General features: G+C 47.1%; 1 protein-coding gene across 1 annotated transcript in view; it reads left to right on the plus strand.

Moving 5' to 3' along the window:
- The window catches only part of ISL1 (ISL LIM homeobox 1), a 13646-nt gene extending 3107 nt beyond the window's left edge, over positions 1 to 10539 (plus strand). Inside the window, 7 exon segments of the mRNA XM_055699879.1 lie at positions 1631 to 1662; positions 1665 to 1889; positions 3869 to 3931; positions 3934 to 3998; positions 4000 to 4155; positions 5574 to 5741; positions 7944 to 10539. Coding sequence (XP_055555854.1) covers positions 1631 to 1662; positions 1665 to 1889; positions 3869 to 3931; positions 3934 to 3998; positions 4000 to 4155; positions 5574 to 5741; positions 7944 to 8060 — 826 coding nt within the window. The 3' untranslated portion in view covers positions 8061 to 10539.
- The last annotated feature ends 6213 nt before the right edge of the window (positions 10540 to 16752 follow it).

The raw sequence follows: 16752 nt of genomic DNA on the forward strand, positions 1-16752 counted from the left end.
GAACTCAGTAGTCGAAATTTAATAAGGGGAAAAAAATGCTTCTCTTTTAAGTTAATACGGAATACATTTCATGTGCAAGCCGACTTCGAATTAGACCGTGAGCCAATCTATAATTGTAAGACATGTGGGCACACACACCCCACCCCCAACTTTTGTACCTATTGTACCGATTAACGCATACACTGTGCGATCGCCCTGTTCTTTTGCTGTTTAGCTGTTTGGGTTTTTTTCTTCTCAAAACCTTACAGTTTGGAAACATGTAGCTCTGAATATAGGATTAGCACACCTCCACAGATAGAGCAGCTGAAGATGTGTGTAAATAAACATCTGTACCCACAAGCATACATTACAGACTGTATGTCTAAGGAAGTGTACTAGTAAGGAAACGTGTGGGGATGTTTTAGGAAGAGCTTTTACAGTTCCGTGGATCGTGTGCGTATATACGCGTGCGTACATTTGCGGAAATATGTTAATTTTACTTAATACCAAGAAGGATGGCTAAGGAGCGCTTGGTGGGAGCCGGGAGACTGACTGTAGTTCCAGACACCCGGGTTGGTGCGTTTTCTCCTGGTCACCTACTGATGGGTGAGCTGTCCTACTCTCCTCCACGGGAGACAGGGAACCTGCCACCCACCCCACAGACCCATTAGTTGCCGCGTGGGGCTGTCAGCGAGAAGTTGCCCTCTCACTCCTGCCGGAAGGCTTGAGCCCCGGCCCCAAAGTGGGGGTGTCAGCCGGAGGAGAGACGGGGCAGGGAGGCTGGGGCAGAGTCAGGCAGCAGAGCCAAAGCACCCAAAATGCCTTTTAGTAGGGGGCGGGGAGGGGAGTCGCACTTCTGTATATGTGAGCGTGTATATATGTAAGGAGGTGCGTGTGAACGCCTGTATTGCGGTATAAAATGAACCCGTTGAGAGGGGATAAGGGAAAGAGCCCCGGCCGCTGGCAGAGCCGCCCCTGCCGCGGCCCAGAGGTGCAGCTGCCGGCGGCCCGGGCACGCATTAAGTGGCACAAGCCCCGAGTGGGCTCCTCCAGAAACAGCACCGTTTGGTGAGGCTGGAGGGTTTGTGCGTGGGGAGCGGATGGCAGTTTCTCCATCCTTGCCTTTCCCCGGCGTACCCGGGAGGTCCGGTTCAGCCCCGGGCCAGGCTAGGTCAAGTCCCCCCTGCCGTGGGGAGGGAAGGAGAGGGCAGGGACGGCCCTCGCCTGCTGCAGCCCGGGCGCTGGGGCAGGAGGGAAAGGTCGGCGTCTACTCGGGAAGGAAGGGGGGTCGCTTTTTTTGTTTCCTCCCCCTGTTTCTCCTTCCACCTCCGTCGCGCCTTCCCTCCTCCCTCTCCTTGCCCACCGGTGTCTCCTGGTCCCCACCGCCTTTTTACGGCGTGGGATCAGGGCACCAGCAGCAAGCGAATCTGTTTTGTTTCCTCTTCTGGCTTCTGTATTTTCAAGGCCTGTTTAACTAGTGGAGTGCGTGTGGCGCGGGGCCACGGGGCTGCCCACGAGCGGGAGTGAAAACCTCTCTTTCTTTTTCCCCTTCCTTTCTCCCCCCTCCGCCCTTCCCTGCCCTCCCCCTTCCCCCTTCCGTGCTCTCCCTCCTCCCTCCCTTCTCCTTCTTTCTGGACTGGGCCCCGCTCAGGTTATACGGCATCAAGTGCGCCAAGTGCAGCATCGCTTCAGCAAGAATGACTTCGTGATGCGCGCCCGCGCCAAGGTGTACCACATCGAGTGTTTCCGCTGCGTGGCCTGCAGCCGCCAGCTCATCCCCGGCGATGAATTCGCGCTGCGGGAGGACGGCCTCTTCTGCCGGGCGGACCACGACGTGGTGGAGCGGGCCAGCCTGGGCGCCGGGGACCCGCTCAGCCCCCTGCACCCCGCCCGGCCGCTGCAGATGGCAGGTACCGCCCGCACCCGGCGCCGCGGGAGCCCGCGGGGTTCGGCGCCACCCGGCCCGGCGCCTGGCGAGGCGGCCCGCCGCTGGCAGCGGGACACGCGCACCGCGGAGAGGCGGCCCCGAGCGTGCGCGCCCCTCGCCCGGGGCTGCCGCGGGTCCCGCTGCTGTCAGAAGCGCCCGCGCAGGCGGTACGCGTGAGGCGGAGACACCTGCGCAGGGGGCCGCACCCCCGCCAGCCTGCGCCCCTCCCGCTCCGGCCATGCACAGGGCGCGGAAGCCGTGTCCCGTTCCGTCCCGTCCCATCCCCCCCGCCCGAGCCCGCGGCAGCCGGGAGCCGATGTCGGAGAGGGACGAGCCGCTGCAGGGAGCAGGGTCTCCGGCAAAGCGCAGACCTCTCTGCCTCAGGCGCATGTGGAAAAGCTGTTCTAAGCACTGGTGGAAGCAGGGGCCGAAAAGATAGACTTCATAACTACAGGCGAGCACTTAGGCTGTAATTTAAAACTGTCAACAAGCTAATCTTCGGTAATTGCCTTTTAAAGTGACTCTGCCTCTTGAAACGTTTTATGTGATTTGATGAGAATTTCATCTTAAAACTCAGTATTGTAACTTCAGAGTCTCCGCCTTACAACTTTACTTACACTTTTAGTTCTCGACGGGTACATCAGACACCCGGGGACGCTTAGCTTTAGGAAGGGACACGTCTCTGAGGCAAACTAGGCTGGTTAGCCTACAAAGTTAGCCGGCGTTATTGCTGTGCAAGTAAGTGTAACTCGAAAGGTTACTTACAAACACGGGCTTGCTTCCCGCTTCTGAGCCTCTTTCAGGTGACATATCTATATATAGGGAGAAATAATCCCACAGCTGATCACGGCAAAATTTTAAAGAGATTGTGCGTGCTCCCTATAGCCCTATTTGTCCTTGTCTCCGAAAAGTGTATTGTGTCGGCAGGTACAATGCTGCTAAGATTTGAAACCTTTGTATTATCTTGATCGCATTTGCTGATTATTGCTATAATCAGAAAAGTCGGAACCCGATGGTACAAACCCAAGCACTTCTGAGCATTAGCTAACAAGGGTTTTAGGGGGGGGGGAAGAAAGTAGTGTTTTTATTTTTTATTTGACTGGCTCAGATTACAAGTAGATAGCTACAGCTACACAATATACAGCAGAATAGCACAATCACACGAACACTTTTAGCTCTTGATGTGACGCTACCCGTAGGATTTGCATTTCTTGGCAAACGAGTTGCTAGGCTTGTTCCCCTTGTAAAGAATTGACGAAACATTCATTCTTTCTAAGTATTCATCAAAAGCCGACATAAATTCGCCTAGCACCTCTGGCTTTCTAAGATAGACACCCGTCTTCCGAGCTCTGGGATACGGGGCTCTCAGAGGGCTTTTCCTCCACTGTCACGGTGCAGCGGATATGGCTTGGTTTACTTGGATTTGGAAGCATCAAAATGCCGGGAGCTGTTGCACTTTACCGCAGCCTCTGGCTAAACTGAGCTAGATTCAGTATACAAGAAGCAGTCCCGAATTGTGATTAATTTAAGAAGGATTTCTTCAGTAATTTTCGGGCCAAAAATCTGTTTTGGTGATCTGTCAGGAAATAAATACGTAAAACCCTCCCCCTCCTTTCCTAGAGCACGCACACCTTAGAGAACTCGCCCTCCCCTGTCAAGTCCTCACGCAGGTTCAAGCTTCTGTCATTAAAGGTTTTAGGGGGGGTGGTTTGTTTTTGCAAATTAATTATCTGTGGAGTCAGAAATGTCAGTCCTGTCACTCCACCAGCGCATAAAGCAGAGGAGGCTGCAGGAGCACCAATAGATCTGACTGCTTGAGTGGCCTCTGAAAGAGGGTTCATCACCCACCCGCCCCCCACCCCCCCGCCTCCCCTTGTCCCACCAGCTTAGATTCATAGCCTCTGCAGACTCCCTGCTTCCTACTCATGGGGATCCTGTTCCTTCCTTCCCCTTTCCTTACAGCAGAACCTATCTCTGCCAGACAGCCAGCTTTGCGACCCCATGTCCACAAGCAGCCCGAGAAGACCACCGAGTCCGGACTGTCCTTAATGAAAAACAGCTTCACACCTTGAGGACCTGCTATGCTGCCAACCCCCAGACCTGACGCCCTCATGAAAGAGCAACTGGTAGAAATGACTGGCCTCAGCCCGAGGGTCATCAGGGTTTGGTTTCAAAACAAGAGGTGCAAGGACAAAAAAAGGAGCATTATGATGAAGCAGCTTCAGCAGCAGCAACCCAATGACAAAACTGTAAGTGGTTTCTGCCTCTGACCGTGTGCTGCCTTCCTTTCCAAGGAGAAACGCCTGGGCTATGGCCAGCCCGGCCAGTTTCTGGGGTCGGTTTGACGCTTTTGGTTTTGTGGGAGCTCCCTTAAAACAAAGAAAAGGGTACCATTTCACTATTAGCCGCTTGTTTCTGCTGTAAGTGCAATTAAAACAGACCACAGCGAGGAGCCGATATAGGCTGCTCAAGCGAGTATGTCTTTTGGTGGGGTTGAGGACACACTTCTCTGCAGCATGAATAGCGACCTGCAGAGCTTATGGGACATAAAAAGCCCAGCCTTGTGAAATATTTGTATTGCAAATGCAAAGAACTTCTGAAGGGGAAAATGACGCTTTTGCCCTCTTCAATGGTTTTACATAGGAGTAAACCCACAAGTAAAACCAAAAGGAAATTTGATGTATTTTCTTAGCATTTCATGCACTACGATGTGTGTGTGTGTCTAAGTGCTCTTACTGTAGAATAAGACAAATGCGGTGCAATTTTTTTAATTACCTTCCTGTTTACAAGTTACTCAAAATATATATAGTTTCCACGCAGATATAATATTAAGTACTTGTCTGCAGGCATATATATGCACGTGTGATGCAAACAAGTGGAAAGCACTGGGTTCAGGCAGAGCAGACTGGCTGGTCTCCATTTCAAGTTAACTTTTTTCCTTTTTTTTATCCCCCTTTTTTCCCCTGCCTGTTATTAATCCACTTGAAGAAGAGTCTGTTATTCTCCCTGTGTATATTGACTGACCTAAGAATGACTATTAATTCATAAGGCTGCCTAGTTAAGTGGAATTTAAGGAGTTTCATTTTACCCCGTTGGAATGCAATAAAACACGATGTTATTAACTCGCCTGAACAATCTATTCGTCGAGGCTCGGAGTTATTTTGTACGCAGTGCCTGCTCACTGGGAGGGCTGAGGGTTCCTTTTTTTTTTTTTTTTTTTTGAGGTGGGAGTGAGGGGATGCGGGGGGAAGATCGCGGTATTGGCGTACCCCAGGTTTGCCGTACAGTGGATATACGATCCAGTTAAAGTTGCTCAGAAAAAAAACCGGCCTGGATGCGAAGTGGAAAAGCAGCATGATTAACCGTTTCTTGTGCCGATCGGCAGCCAAGGTACAGGCTGCTCGTGTTTGAGAAAGCTTGGGGCGGAGGGGGTATGCCTTGAGAGAAATAGGAGGATTAAAGGGAAAGAAAGTAAACTTCCACCGTGATAAATGCAGCGGGTAGAAATAGGCTGACCTGGAGTAGAATAGAGTAAGACATTCACAGCAGATTAACAAAGCAAATACAAGCGACTGTATAGATAAGATAGAAAGCAGTTTATTGACTCTGCGCTTATATACAATATAGTTAACCAAGATCATTAACATCTTTCCCCGGCTATTTACAGAATATCCAGGGGATGACAGGAACTCCGATGGTGGCTGCTAGTCCGGAGAGACATGACGGCGGTTTACAGGCGAACCCAGTGGAGGTGCAGAGTTACCAGCCGCCCTGGAAAGTACTGAGTGACTTCGCATTGCAGAGTGACATAGACCAACCTGCTTTTCAGCAACTAGTAAGTGTCGGTTCCCAGCCAAAGCAGACCAGCCTGTACTCGAGGCAGGGCAATGGGGGATTCCCTAAACGTGCCGGATGCCCTCAGTGAGATGAGCAACCCGGACTAGACAGGTTTTCCTGAAATTGAGAGGTGGGCATGATGGCACCCTGTAAATGCAGCGAACTATATGATTTAATAGGACTTGGTGCAACATCTACCTTAGTGCACAGCAGAGCTCTTTCCGGGTGGAGTGGGGACTAGATAAGGCCCGACCGGGGTCTGAGACTAACTGAGCTCGCACACTCTTGAAAACTGAAAGCACCCTTATCCAGAAAATTAAAAACATTCTTCACGTGTCACTTAATTTCATGTACATTTGTGAAAGCAGTTTCTAAAATCTGCCCCTCCCCCCTTCGGACCAATTTTGCCTTAATGCAGTAGGGTGGATTTTAAATATATGATTGCAATGTCAGCCTGTGCCCTTGATTTGTCACAAACACATGAATAGCTCGATTACATTTTTGAAGTCCTTGTTTTAAACCTGTACCTCTAGATATCACTTTATATATCTATATACACATACATATAGATTACATTAAATGTTGTGTTTTGGAAAGGGAATTGTTAGTATTTATTCACGTGAAAAATTCAAACAATATAGTAAACTGCCTTAAGCCAAAAGAAAACAGACCTTTTAGAATAAATACAGTTTTTAACTCACTTCCTTATGCCTACGTCATTTGGCAGCTCATACGGGACCATATAATCTGCAATACTTAGGCTCTACAAGGTGAATTAAGGACAGAAGTTCAGCCTTAACTGAATTTCCTGACCTAAGTGTGCTAAAACCAGATCTTTATAAATAATCAGGTACATGGCGTGTGGTTTTTCAGTGATTCAAAATAATACTTAATGATGAAAAATTAACATATAGACCCTTTTTTGAGCTCTTAGGCATTTTTTTTTTTACATGAAGCAGTGGAAGACAAAGTTTTGTAGCTATGTCTAGAATTGTTTCTAGACTTTTTCAGATCAGTATCACTCTCTTGCAGAATCGATTTTCTTTTGCCCGGTGGCAGGCTGCAGCGTGCACACTGTGCTTGCTCAGGAAGCTGTAGAACAGCAGCAGGGCTGTTTGCATCATCGTACCTCTAGAGCAACCACCGGTTTTCCTGCTTTAATCAAGCTGTCAAGCAGACACAAGAAAAATTGATCTCCTTCGGCTGCCTTACTTATTGTGCCTTAGCAGGATAGGAGACTTTAAAAACCTTTGATACAGTGAGTTTTTGTATGGAGTAGTTCGTGGGCGGGGGGGGGGGGGGGGGGGCGCAGGATGAAAGATGGATAGCCCTACCTACACATATAGGTAGATAGAACATTAGATAAATAGGTGACTATTTATATATTGGACATGTCTGACGCTGAAAAGAGTTACAGAATAGTGCATGGAACAGACAGTTCATCCACGGTTCGAGTCACGTCTCTAATCTGGAAAGGGACTTTATCACAGGATCGGCCAACTAAATAGGTGCCAAAGAAATGCTTTTGGATTAGCAAAGCTCCACCCTTCAAATCATGCCTTTTCCCAACGCTGCTCCTAAACTAACGGGAGCTGCGGGGCACATTAGGATGGAGAAGTGTGACCTTTTTTATCAAACTGACTCTCGTTAAAAAGAGATAGCACCCACTTCAAATCACAAATGAAAGAGAATGGTTTGTTTCAAATGCCTTCTGCTCCTGGATGCTCCTTCCAGGTTTATTTTAGTACGTGCACAAAGCGGGGAAAAAGTAATCTTGCAGTTTCGTGTCAAAAAAACATGTGCACTCTTAAATAATTGACTAGAACATCCTGTTGGGATTGCCGCTCTTGCAACACAGGGAAGAAGGCCTCATTAATAAGTTTGTTTATTTGCTTGGTTTTTCAGGCTTTTTTTGTTAAGTGGTTGTTGGTTGGTTTTGGTTTTGGGTTTTTTAACCTGTTTTTTTCGGCGATTTCGCCGAAGGCCTGAAGAAGGTTTCAGTGAAGTCAATGGGGAAGCTAAACAAAGCAACAAAGTGACACAGCCTCCCACGGAGATATAGCAGGCTGTTCGGCTGCGTGCCTGTGTATTTGCTTTTGTGTTCTTCGCCTTTGCCTGCTAGTTTTCTTTGCTTGTTACAGTTGTAACAACACCTATTTTTCTTATTTTTTTTTTTTTTTTTTTTTTTTTTTTTTGGCAGGTTAATTTTTCAGAAGGAGGACCCGGTTCCAATTCTACTGGAAGTGAAGTAGCATCAATGTCCTCTCAGCTGCCAGATACGCCCAACAGTATGGTAGCCAGTCCTATTGAGGCATGAGGAACATGCATTCAGTTTTCTGTTGTGTTGTTTCTGCCCTTACCCTCACCCCTGTTGGAAAGAGTGGGAAAGTGATCGTGTTGAGACTCCGAAATTTAGGGGGGAAAGTATTTAACAACCCTGTAATGAACCTAGCAAGGAACTGCTTCATGAAATGAACGGAGTCATGTTTGAAAAGACAAGGTAATATGGTAGCAACACTGTGAAGACAATCATGGGATCTTACTAGAATAAACACTAAAAAAAAAAAAAAAAAAAAAAAAAAAAGAAAAAAAAACACACACAAAAACCAACAACAACAAAAAACCAACAAAGTAAAACAAACTGTGCTATTCAATTATCTTAAGGGGATCGAAAAGACGTTTTCAAAACGTAAAGCATTTGTACTCGTGGATCTCAAAAAAAAAAAAGAAAAAAGAAAAAAAAAAATTCATTTGACTGCACATCTTAGAGAGCAAGGTAGAGGGACTTCCTATCCAGTCCCTCCCAATCCGAATGGTGCTGTTTCTATATTGGTGATTGCCTTGCCAAAAGGAGCTCCAGTAGGTTTTTCATCATCAGGAAAGAGACTATTTAGCCTTGCATTGTTGAAAGATTCATTGCAGGAAGGTGGAGCTGCATTGGTTTGCAATGTTGTTTTTAGTTGACTCTTAACAAGGGGTTGTTTCCTGGGTCTCTTCTAGCATGTACTGTAGTGGGGATTTGATTTTGTTTAGTTGAGATCCACTCTCTATCAAGTTAAAGCGATTAAAAATAGGTTTTTGAATTATTCTTTAAAAACCAATTTGTAAAAGCATTGCAACAAGGTATACCTCTATTTTGCCACAAAGCGTCTCGGGATTGTGTTTGAAATGTGTCCGTCCAAGAACCTTCCCCTCCCCCAAAGATGTGTATAGTCATTCGTTAAAACGACTGTTTTTCTCTCTTACTCTTTCTCTCTCACTCTCTAGAAATAAAGAGGAAAAAGTAAAAAAAAAAAAAAAAAAAAAGAAAAAGAGAAAAGAAAAAGAAAAAAACCCATCCTTTTTGTTTGCTCTTGCATTGCAAAATTATAAAGTAATTTATTATTTATTATCGGAAGACTTGCCACTTTTCATGTCATTTGACTATTTTTTTGTTTGCTGAAGAAAAAAAAAAAAAGAAAAAGAAAAAAAGAAAAAAAAAAAAGAAAAGGTTGTACCGTGGTCTTTGAATTATATGTCTAATTCTATGTGGTTTTTGTCCTTTTTTTTCTTAAATATTATGTGAAATAAAAGCGCCATATGTAGAATTATTATATCTTCAGGACTATTTCACTAAATAAGCGTTTGGAATAGAGAAAATAATAATAATATTAATATTAAATAATGAACAAAGTTCCCTCTTCTAAATATTTACAAGTTAGCAGCTAAAATACCTGAAATAAAATATTGCATGCAAAGCAGGTCGTTAGTGAATAAAAGGAGTGTGATATTTTATTGCAAGTATTCACGACCAGCTTGTAAATTCCGTTTCAACAACTATATCAGGGCTAGTTGGATGCCTTAGCTTTCAATCGATAACGTTAGAAACTCTCTTGTTAGTGTTTCCCCCACCCCATCCCTTGCCCTTAAAAATGATATTACTCTAGGCATGATCTGACTTAACGTTAAGACATCTAAAGAACTGTGAGCTCAGGCTTTTTGCTGAGTTCCATTATTTTTAAAATAATAATAAAAAGAAAGAAAGTGCTGTATACCAAAGCCTCGTTGTTGAGATTGTTGAAGTGACCTGTACTTTAAGTATAAGCTCCTGATAAAAGGGACGCTTTTTGCTTAACAAGTCAAGTATGACCATTATTTATCAGTGTCTGCTGTCAAAACGATTGAAAAATGCTGCAGGAGGAATATATTGAGGGGATATTGCTATGAAATTGCACGAATGGTGTTCCTTATTTTCTGTCGACTTCCCTCTCTTCACTCCCTCTTTTCTTCCTTTTTTAATTCGTGGGGGAGAGGGTGGTGAAAGCTAGAAATGTGGGCGATTTTTTGGGGATAAGTAGAAAGAAGAAGGAGGAGGAGGAGAAGCAAAAAAAAAAAAAAAAACCCACAAAAAACCACAAACCCCCACAAACATAGGAAAGGGTTGTTTTTGCTCCAATCCAAGTGCTCCCTAGTGCTCCTGGCCAGCACAAGACAAGGGCTTGCTTTAAGAAACCCTTAACTGGAATATACAGAGATTTTTAGTCTGACAAAGACAAGTTGGTTTGCATGACAGTCACTCCAAACCCTAATGTTTTCTTAACATAACCTTCTTTTTCCTCCCTCCTCACCATCTCAGCCCACCCTGAGCAAGCTCAGCTATAGAGACAAACCATTTCGACAGTACAGAGAACATTAAAAAAAAAAAAAAGTTAAAAGTCTAATACAAGGATTTAAATCATTCTGATTAGAAACTGGATTCATTTTGTATGCTCAAGTGTAATACATTTTTGAGTACTTGATAAATATTTAAATAAATATGAAATCTACCTTAAACTGTGTGATTAGTAACCCTTGTGTTTTCATGCAGGATCAGAGACTTAGTACGACGCTTCGGGGGGCGGGAGGGAGAAGGGGTGTCATTACTGCCCGGTGGTCTAACGTGTAAGTTGTTGGGTCGCGCTTACCGACGGGAGCGGGAGTGGGAGCGGGAATGGGGCCGGGGGGGGGGGGGGGGGGTTAGGGAAGGGGGGGAAGAATTTTGGAGACCAAGCCTCCGACTCGGGGGTGGGTGGGTGTTGTCTTTAACTGGCGCTGAAAAGCTGTAAGGTCAGGGCAACACGGGGGCCTTGCGTTCGGCTTTGACCGCCCGGAGGCTGACGCGTAGGTGGGAAGCGCGGCCGCCCCGCGGTCAGCGGCGCAGGGTTACGCCGGGGCGGGGGTGACCCCGCAGGAGAGGAGTAACTTGCGCGCCAGGGGGTTGCTGAGAGTTCCCTCCACCCAGGGCAGGGCCTTTGGGCCAGTGAAGGTCTGCCGTCTCCGAGGGCCACGCAGGAGGGAAAGGCGAATTTTGGCTGTCCCTCCTGTCGCCCCTTGCGCGGGGAAAGTCCCCCCCCGCGCTGCGCGGCGCCCCGCGGTCCCGGCGCGCCCCCCCGGCGGCCAGGGCTGCTGCCGAGATAGGCGGCCCGCCGGGGGCAGGGGTTTGCGTTGGGGCTGCCAAGGGCCAGGCTCCGCAAAAGGCACAGGGCAGCGTGTCCTCGGAGGGCGTCAGCCGGCTCCGACTGCTCGGCTCAGCGGCGGGCTGCGGGAGGGAGCTCCACCCGGGATGTGCCCGCACCCACACCTACCGCCGGGTCCTTCCAGCACCCCAGCGGAGGGTCTAAGCCCCTCCGAGGTTTCGGGTGGTGGTGGTGTGGGGGGGCATGACTGTGGTCGCTTCTGCGGCGGCCAATCGGGGGGTCTCCGCGACCCCCGGCCACCGCCACCCTGCTGCGGCCCGTCCCGCTGCGCAGACCTGCGGCCCCGGGGCCACCCCGGAGCCTCTCCCTTCGAAACTTCATTTGAACAAAACTCGTTTTATGTCAACATTACTTCTATTGCTGGATGGAGGGGGTTCTTCCATGGCCTTGAGTTCCCTTTTCCATTTCATATATTTGTGACATATTTCTTCCCTCCCCCAAACCTTTGAGCGTTATCCTCCATGGAGCAAATAGAGACAAACTTTTGAGCAGTCCCTCCTAGCGCCTTCAGGAGAACACCCTTCCTGAGCTCGAGCAGCAGTATTTGTGCAAGCGACAGAAAACATCCTCTTCATGAAATGCACGGCCTCATGGTGCTCTGTGCAGGTTCCTGCCCTGGTTCCTCTTTCCGATACTGGCGAGGGCAGCAATTTTCCAGGTCTGCCGGCTTTCTTCTTGCTGCAGCCTCTCATAATTACGTCAGATAAGGTCTGTTAAAGACTACTGGAATTTCTCTGAGAATTTTGTTTGCACACACACAGAGACCAACATTCAAACTCTTCTCATTTCAATATTTGTACCAGGTTAACTAGCCCTCAGCATCTCCAGCCAACATAGTAGCAGTGAGACGCAGAAGCCGGGGACGTGAATTCCGGCGTTGAGATCAGTCGAACATCTCAACAGTAAGTGTCTGCCTTTATATATATATATCTATGCATAGATACATATCTCAACAGATCCACGTTAAGTCACCCCGAAGCGGGTAGCGGGGAAGGAACGAAGGCCTCCGCAGCGCAGCACCCGGGGCGGAGCCGGAGCGGGTTCAGGGCCCTGGTGCCGGGCGGGTTTCACGGGTACCGAACCGCCCTCGCCCCCTCTGCACGCCCGGAACACCGACAACGTTTTACGGTGCGAGGTGCCGCAGCTGGGCGCTTTGCGTGCTTCAGCGGAACTATAAGTAGTTAATAGAGGGGCTGGAAAGAGATCCTGTTTACTGATTGTTCCTGATTGTTGTTTTCTTGATAACAGAGCAAGCCACTGAAAGACTGTTTGAGCTCAGGCGCCACAAACATAAACTTAACAGCTCCCTGTGTGCCAGCCCTGCTGGAGGATCACTCCTCACCTCCCGGGACTTGTGAAGTGCAGGCGGAGAAGGCAGCTCCCAAGGAGGCAGGCGCTGGGGGTGGGGTGGGGGGGCGGCGGCGGGTGAGGCTCGCCTGTGTGACTGAACTTTCCGTATTGCACGGTATCTGCCCTCGTTAGCCAGGGGGGGAGGGCGTAAAATTAATCGGTGCCTTTCCCGGAGCCTCCTGCCCGTGCGGGGGTCGTGCAGGTCCTGGGCGCCGCTCTTCGCAGCTCTGCAGCCGAGTGCTGCGGCTTTTCCATCATTCTGCTGTTCCCTTTGAATTTCGTTGCATTTTCATGCGGCGGCGAAGCGCCACCGAAGAAGCGCTCTGGGCTTGTCCGGGGCCGGGGCGGGAAGGCGCGGGGGCAGGGGGGGCCGCAGCCTGGGCGCGACCGGCGCTCACCCCCCGCCGGGCCGAGACCCCGGGGACGGCAGCAGCCCGGCCCGGGTGCTCTCCGCCGCCGTTGCAGCTGGATTCATTCCCTGCAGCTCTGGCTTTCTCCTGGGGTGTGTGGCGGGGGGAGAGAAGGAAGGAGGAAGGTTGCAAAACAGGATTTTTGCTGGAGTGTCTCTTAGCTTTTTTTTTTTTGTTGTGTTTTCTTTTCTCCTGGTAGACAAAACAGGGCAAGGTGTGTTTGTGGGGAGACAGAGCGGGGTGTGTGTGTAAGTTTTACAGAAATAAGTGACACGGGCCAAAGCAGAGCTCGGCTCCTATCTCGGGGTAGACCTCGGGCAGCAATGGAAAGAGGAAAGTAGGGTGTTACTGTGGCTTTTCTTCAGAAGGGCTGTTCAGGTCGGTAGATCTCCAAGGCTAATCCAAACAACCCGTTTGACTTGTGAGGTCCGGAGTCTAGACAGAGCTGGTGGCTCGGCGGCTTCTTATCTGGTTTTGGAATCAGCCGAAAGAGACTTTTCTTAATGTCCACAGCAGCACTGGGATCTGCTGGGGCCGGGGAGCCACCGCACCTCGCAGACAGGACAACAAATACACCCACCACCTGGAGGCTTTACAGCCCGCTTTGTTGTTCCCGGGGCCGCCGCGGCTGCGGCCCTGCCTCCCCCCGCCCCCGGCCACCGGGCAGGGTGACCGGAGCGCTGCTCGCACCCCCCGCCGCTTGCCGCTGCCGCTGCCCATGTTGCGCCCCGGGCACCGAAGGGCCACCTCCGCGGCAGGACGAGGCAGTGGGCACTCGGGCCCGGCTGGGGTACAGATCTGCTGTTTTTTCTTACCCCCCACTCCCCACCCCCCGTGTGTGTGTTGGTCGTTACTGGTATTTTTTTTTTTTCCTTCCGAAGTTTTGCAGAGAACGTAAAAAATATGCCCCAAATGAGTCTGGTTCAACCAACATTAAGGAGTGATCGAAGCAAATCAATTAAGAGAGAGGAAGTCAGTTTAGATACAAGATCTTCTTTGAGAGTAGAAAATTGCCTTCTGTATTAGTCCCTTCTTGGAGGGTTTGTGGATATTGCAAGCTGTAAAGCTTGTTTGAGACGGTTGGGATCAATAAAAGCATTTAACTCAATAGCAAGCAGCATTTTGGAAAGTAGGGAGGAAGAGGCATCTTTTGGTTGGATGTCAGTCTTTCTGTTTAGTCATTTGTTTTCCTGAGCTTTCAAACTGCTGTCATATTGGTGGGTGGATGGGTTTCCAGGTTTCTGAACGGTACATGAGCCCATCTGCTGTCTCTGATACCGGTTTCTCTACTGTAATGCAAAACGGTTTTCTGTGAATCTACGATTGTGATGTTTCTCAGTGCAGTTGAGTTCAGGGCCATGATATTCCATTTTGCAAGAAGGCAAGCTGATTGCTATAACGATGATGCACTGATATGCCATTTGCAGCAGGTACAGTAATTGAGTCTGCTAATGTGGAATTATGAAATTTGCCAGTGGGTAGGACTCTTTGTCTGTGCAGTTTAGAAGGGCTGTGGATAAGTGGTGTTTTCTAGATTTAGTAGTTGCAAATTTCCCCATGTACAGAGCAAATTATATTGCAAGGCTTTTGTAATAATTTTCCATCAAACACATTTAAACCATTTTAAACTCTCAATAACTCAGGGAATTCAGGATCAAGAGAGCAACATTTTCTAGAAAAGGAATCTTAACCATGATCCTGGTACTCCTTTTTTTTTCTTTTTTTTTTTTTTCTCATGGGTAAAACTTTGTGTTTATTTTTAACTGTCATGAATACAAGGTGTTGTTTGAAAAGTGTTAAACTTAGCAGGTATATAGAGATAATACTGACGTGTCACTGTGCATGATAAAGTAAAATATGGTGGGAATTAACTTGAAAAGTTTATGAAGATTTTAACTACAGCCCATAAATTAACCTTTTTTACAAAGATACGATGATATGTAGAAGATCTTACAATATATATAACGCTTACAAATACACTCCAATATTTGGAGCCTAAACATTTTTTTCCCCAACTTGAAGACACAAACTGAGGTCTTAGTCCTCAAAGAGCTTACTGTAAGTAATCTGAAGTAATTAATGTTAGACCACTCTAGTAAACCAGAAATTGCAGGAGCGAACTTTCTAGTTTACATAGGGCCTTCTGTGAAGGTAGTGAAAGATTTCAGCTAACCTCTAGTGAAGCAGGAATGCATACCTCTGAAGGTTCAAGCTCTCACAGATGCTAGTAGCAAAAATCCTTTAGACCTGTGGGTTTAATATCAGTGCTGTGATTCTGCAGGGAAAAAAAGTGATTTTCTTTCCACCACCCTCATGTTTCTCCATGTTTGACTTTCAATGACTGCGTAATTATGTATTATATGACAAAAACCCTCTTAAGCTATCTGTGCATCAGTAAAAGTACCTTGCTTGGTGTGGTAGTCAGAAACAGGAGCCAAAAACTCATCTAAACATACAGAACATTGCAAAATAAAACAGCCACTCCCTGTCTCAATTACTGCCACCTAAGGGAAATATCATACCCTGTGAATTCTGGGGTAGGAGACTACCTACTGATTGCTTAAATTGTATTTTACAGGTGAGAACTCTTAGCAAAACTTTACAAAAATAGGCCCACAGCAGCTCAGAAGTTCTAATTTACATGTATTTCACTTTCATGATAGGAAGGTTTTGCAGGATTTGACTCCACCAGTGTTACTCAAATTCAGGCTGGTTCTGCGCTGGCAGCTGCCCGGTTGGCTGTTGCAGAATGATCCCAGAATTCACAGACAGCACAGTCAGTGGGATTTGAGGTGTGCTAAAGATGCAGGGATCCATTTAGTGAAAATGAATTGATAGTAGATTTTTTTTTTTACTTTACTCAGATCCTTTTTCTGCAGCAAGAATTTAATGATTTTAGCATTTGAAAGGCTAGAGCTTTTTTAGTTAGTCAAGTAACCTTATTCAGGGCTGGGTCCTTTCTGAAAATCAGGATGAGCAGGACGGAGGCTTTGTGGTCAGAGACTTCGAATTGTTCTATCACTTTAAATGAAAGTGGTGTCACCCAGCATTCATTTCAGACCTTACGACAGTGTAAACTAGGGAAAAAAATAACTCCGAGTGTTCATACGGGAGCAGTATATTCAAGACATTAAATCGATCTTCTTAGTCACACTTTTGAAATGCTAGGTTATAAAATCCCTGCTCTCGTGGTTCACTGTTTTTCTTCCAGTTACTTAGTTTTCAAGGCATCTTTGCCTGTTATTCCAGTAGGCACAGTTTTATGCCCTATCTTAATTTTTTTTCTGAGTAAAGCCCCAATGGACTTCAAGAGAGTCATGTTTTCTCCATTCAGTTGAGACCATCCCATTTCAAAGCCAGCAATCTCTGCCAATTATATAGTGGCAAAGGCAAGAAATTTTGATTTTTGCAATGACTGCCACTTACCATATTTCTTTGTATTAACAATACTATTATGAGGTACTTCAGAGCAGAAGAATTGGTCATTAAAGTAGTACTGGAAGTGAAATTTCACCATTTGGGATCTTGGTTCCGCAGTGTATTGGGTCTTCAAAACTGAATACATTAGGGAAATGTCTTTGTAGTTTTAGTTTAACTTACTACATCATTATCACAGGGAAAAAAATACAAATAAAAACCCCCAGAAGATTAAGAAAGGCAGATATCACGTCTTACAACTATCAAATTAAAATTATTCTTTGTCAGTTTGCCATATTTCCTGGTGAATATTTTGTTAATAAAGTGTCATTTATTT

The sequence above is a fragment of the Falco cherrug genome, chromosome Z (assembly GCF_023634085.1).
Source record: "Falco cherrug isolate bFalChe1 chromosome Z, bFalChe1.pri, whole genome shotgun sequence".
Classification (NCBI taxonomy): Eukaryota; Metazoa; Chordata; class Aves; order Falconiformes; family Falconidae; genus Falco; species Falco cherrug.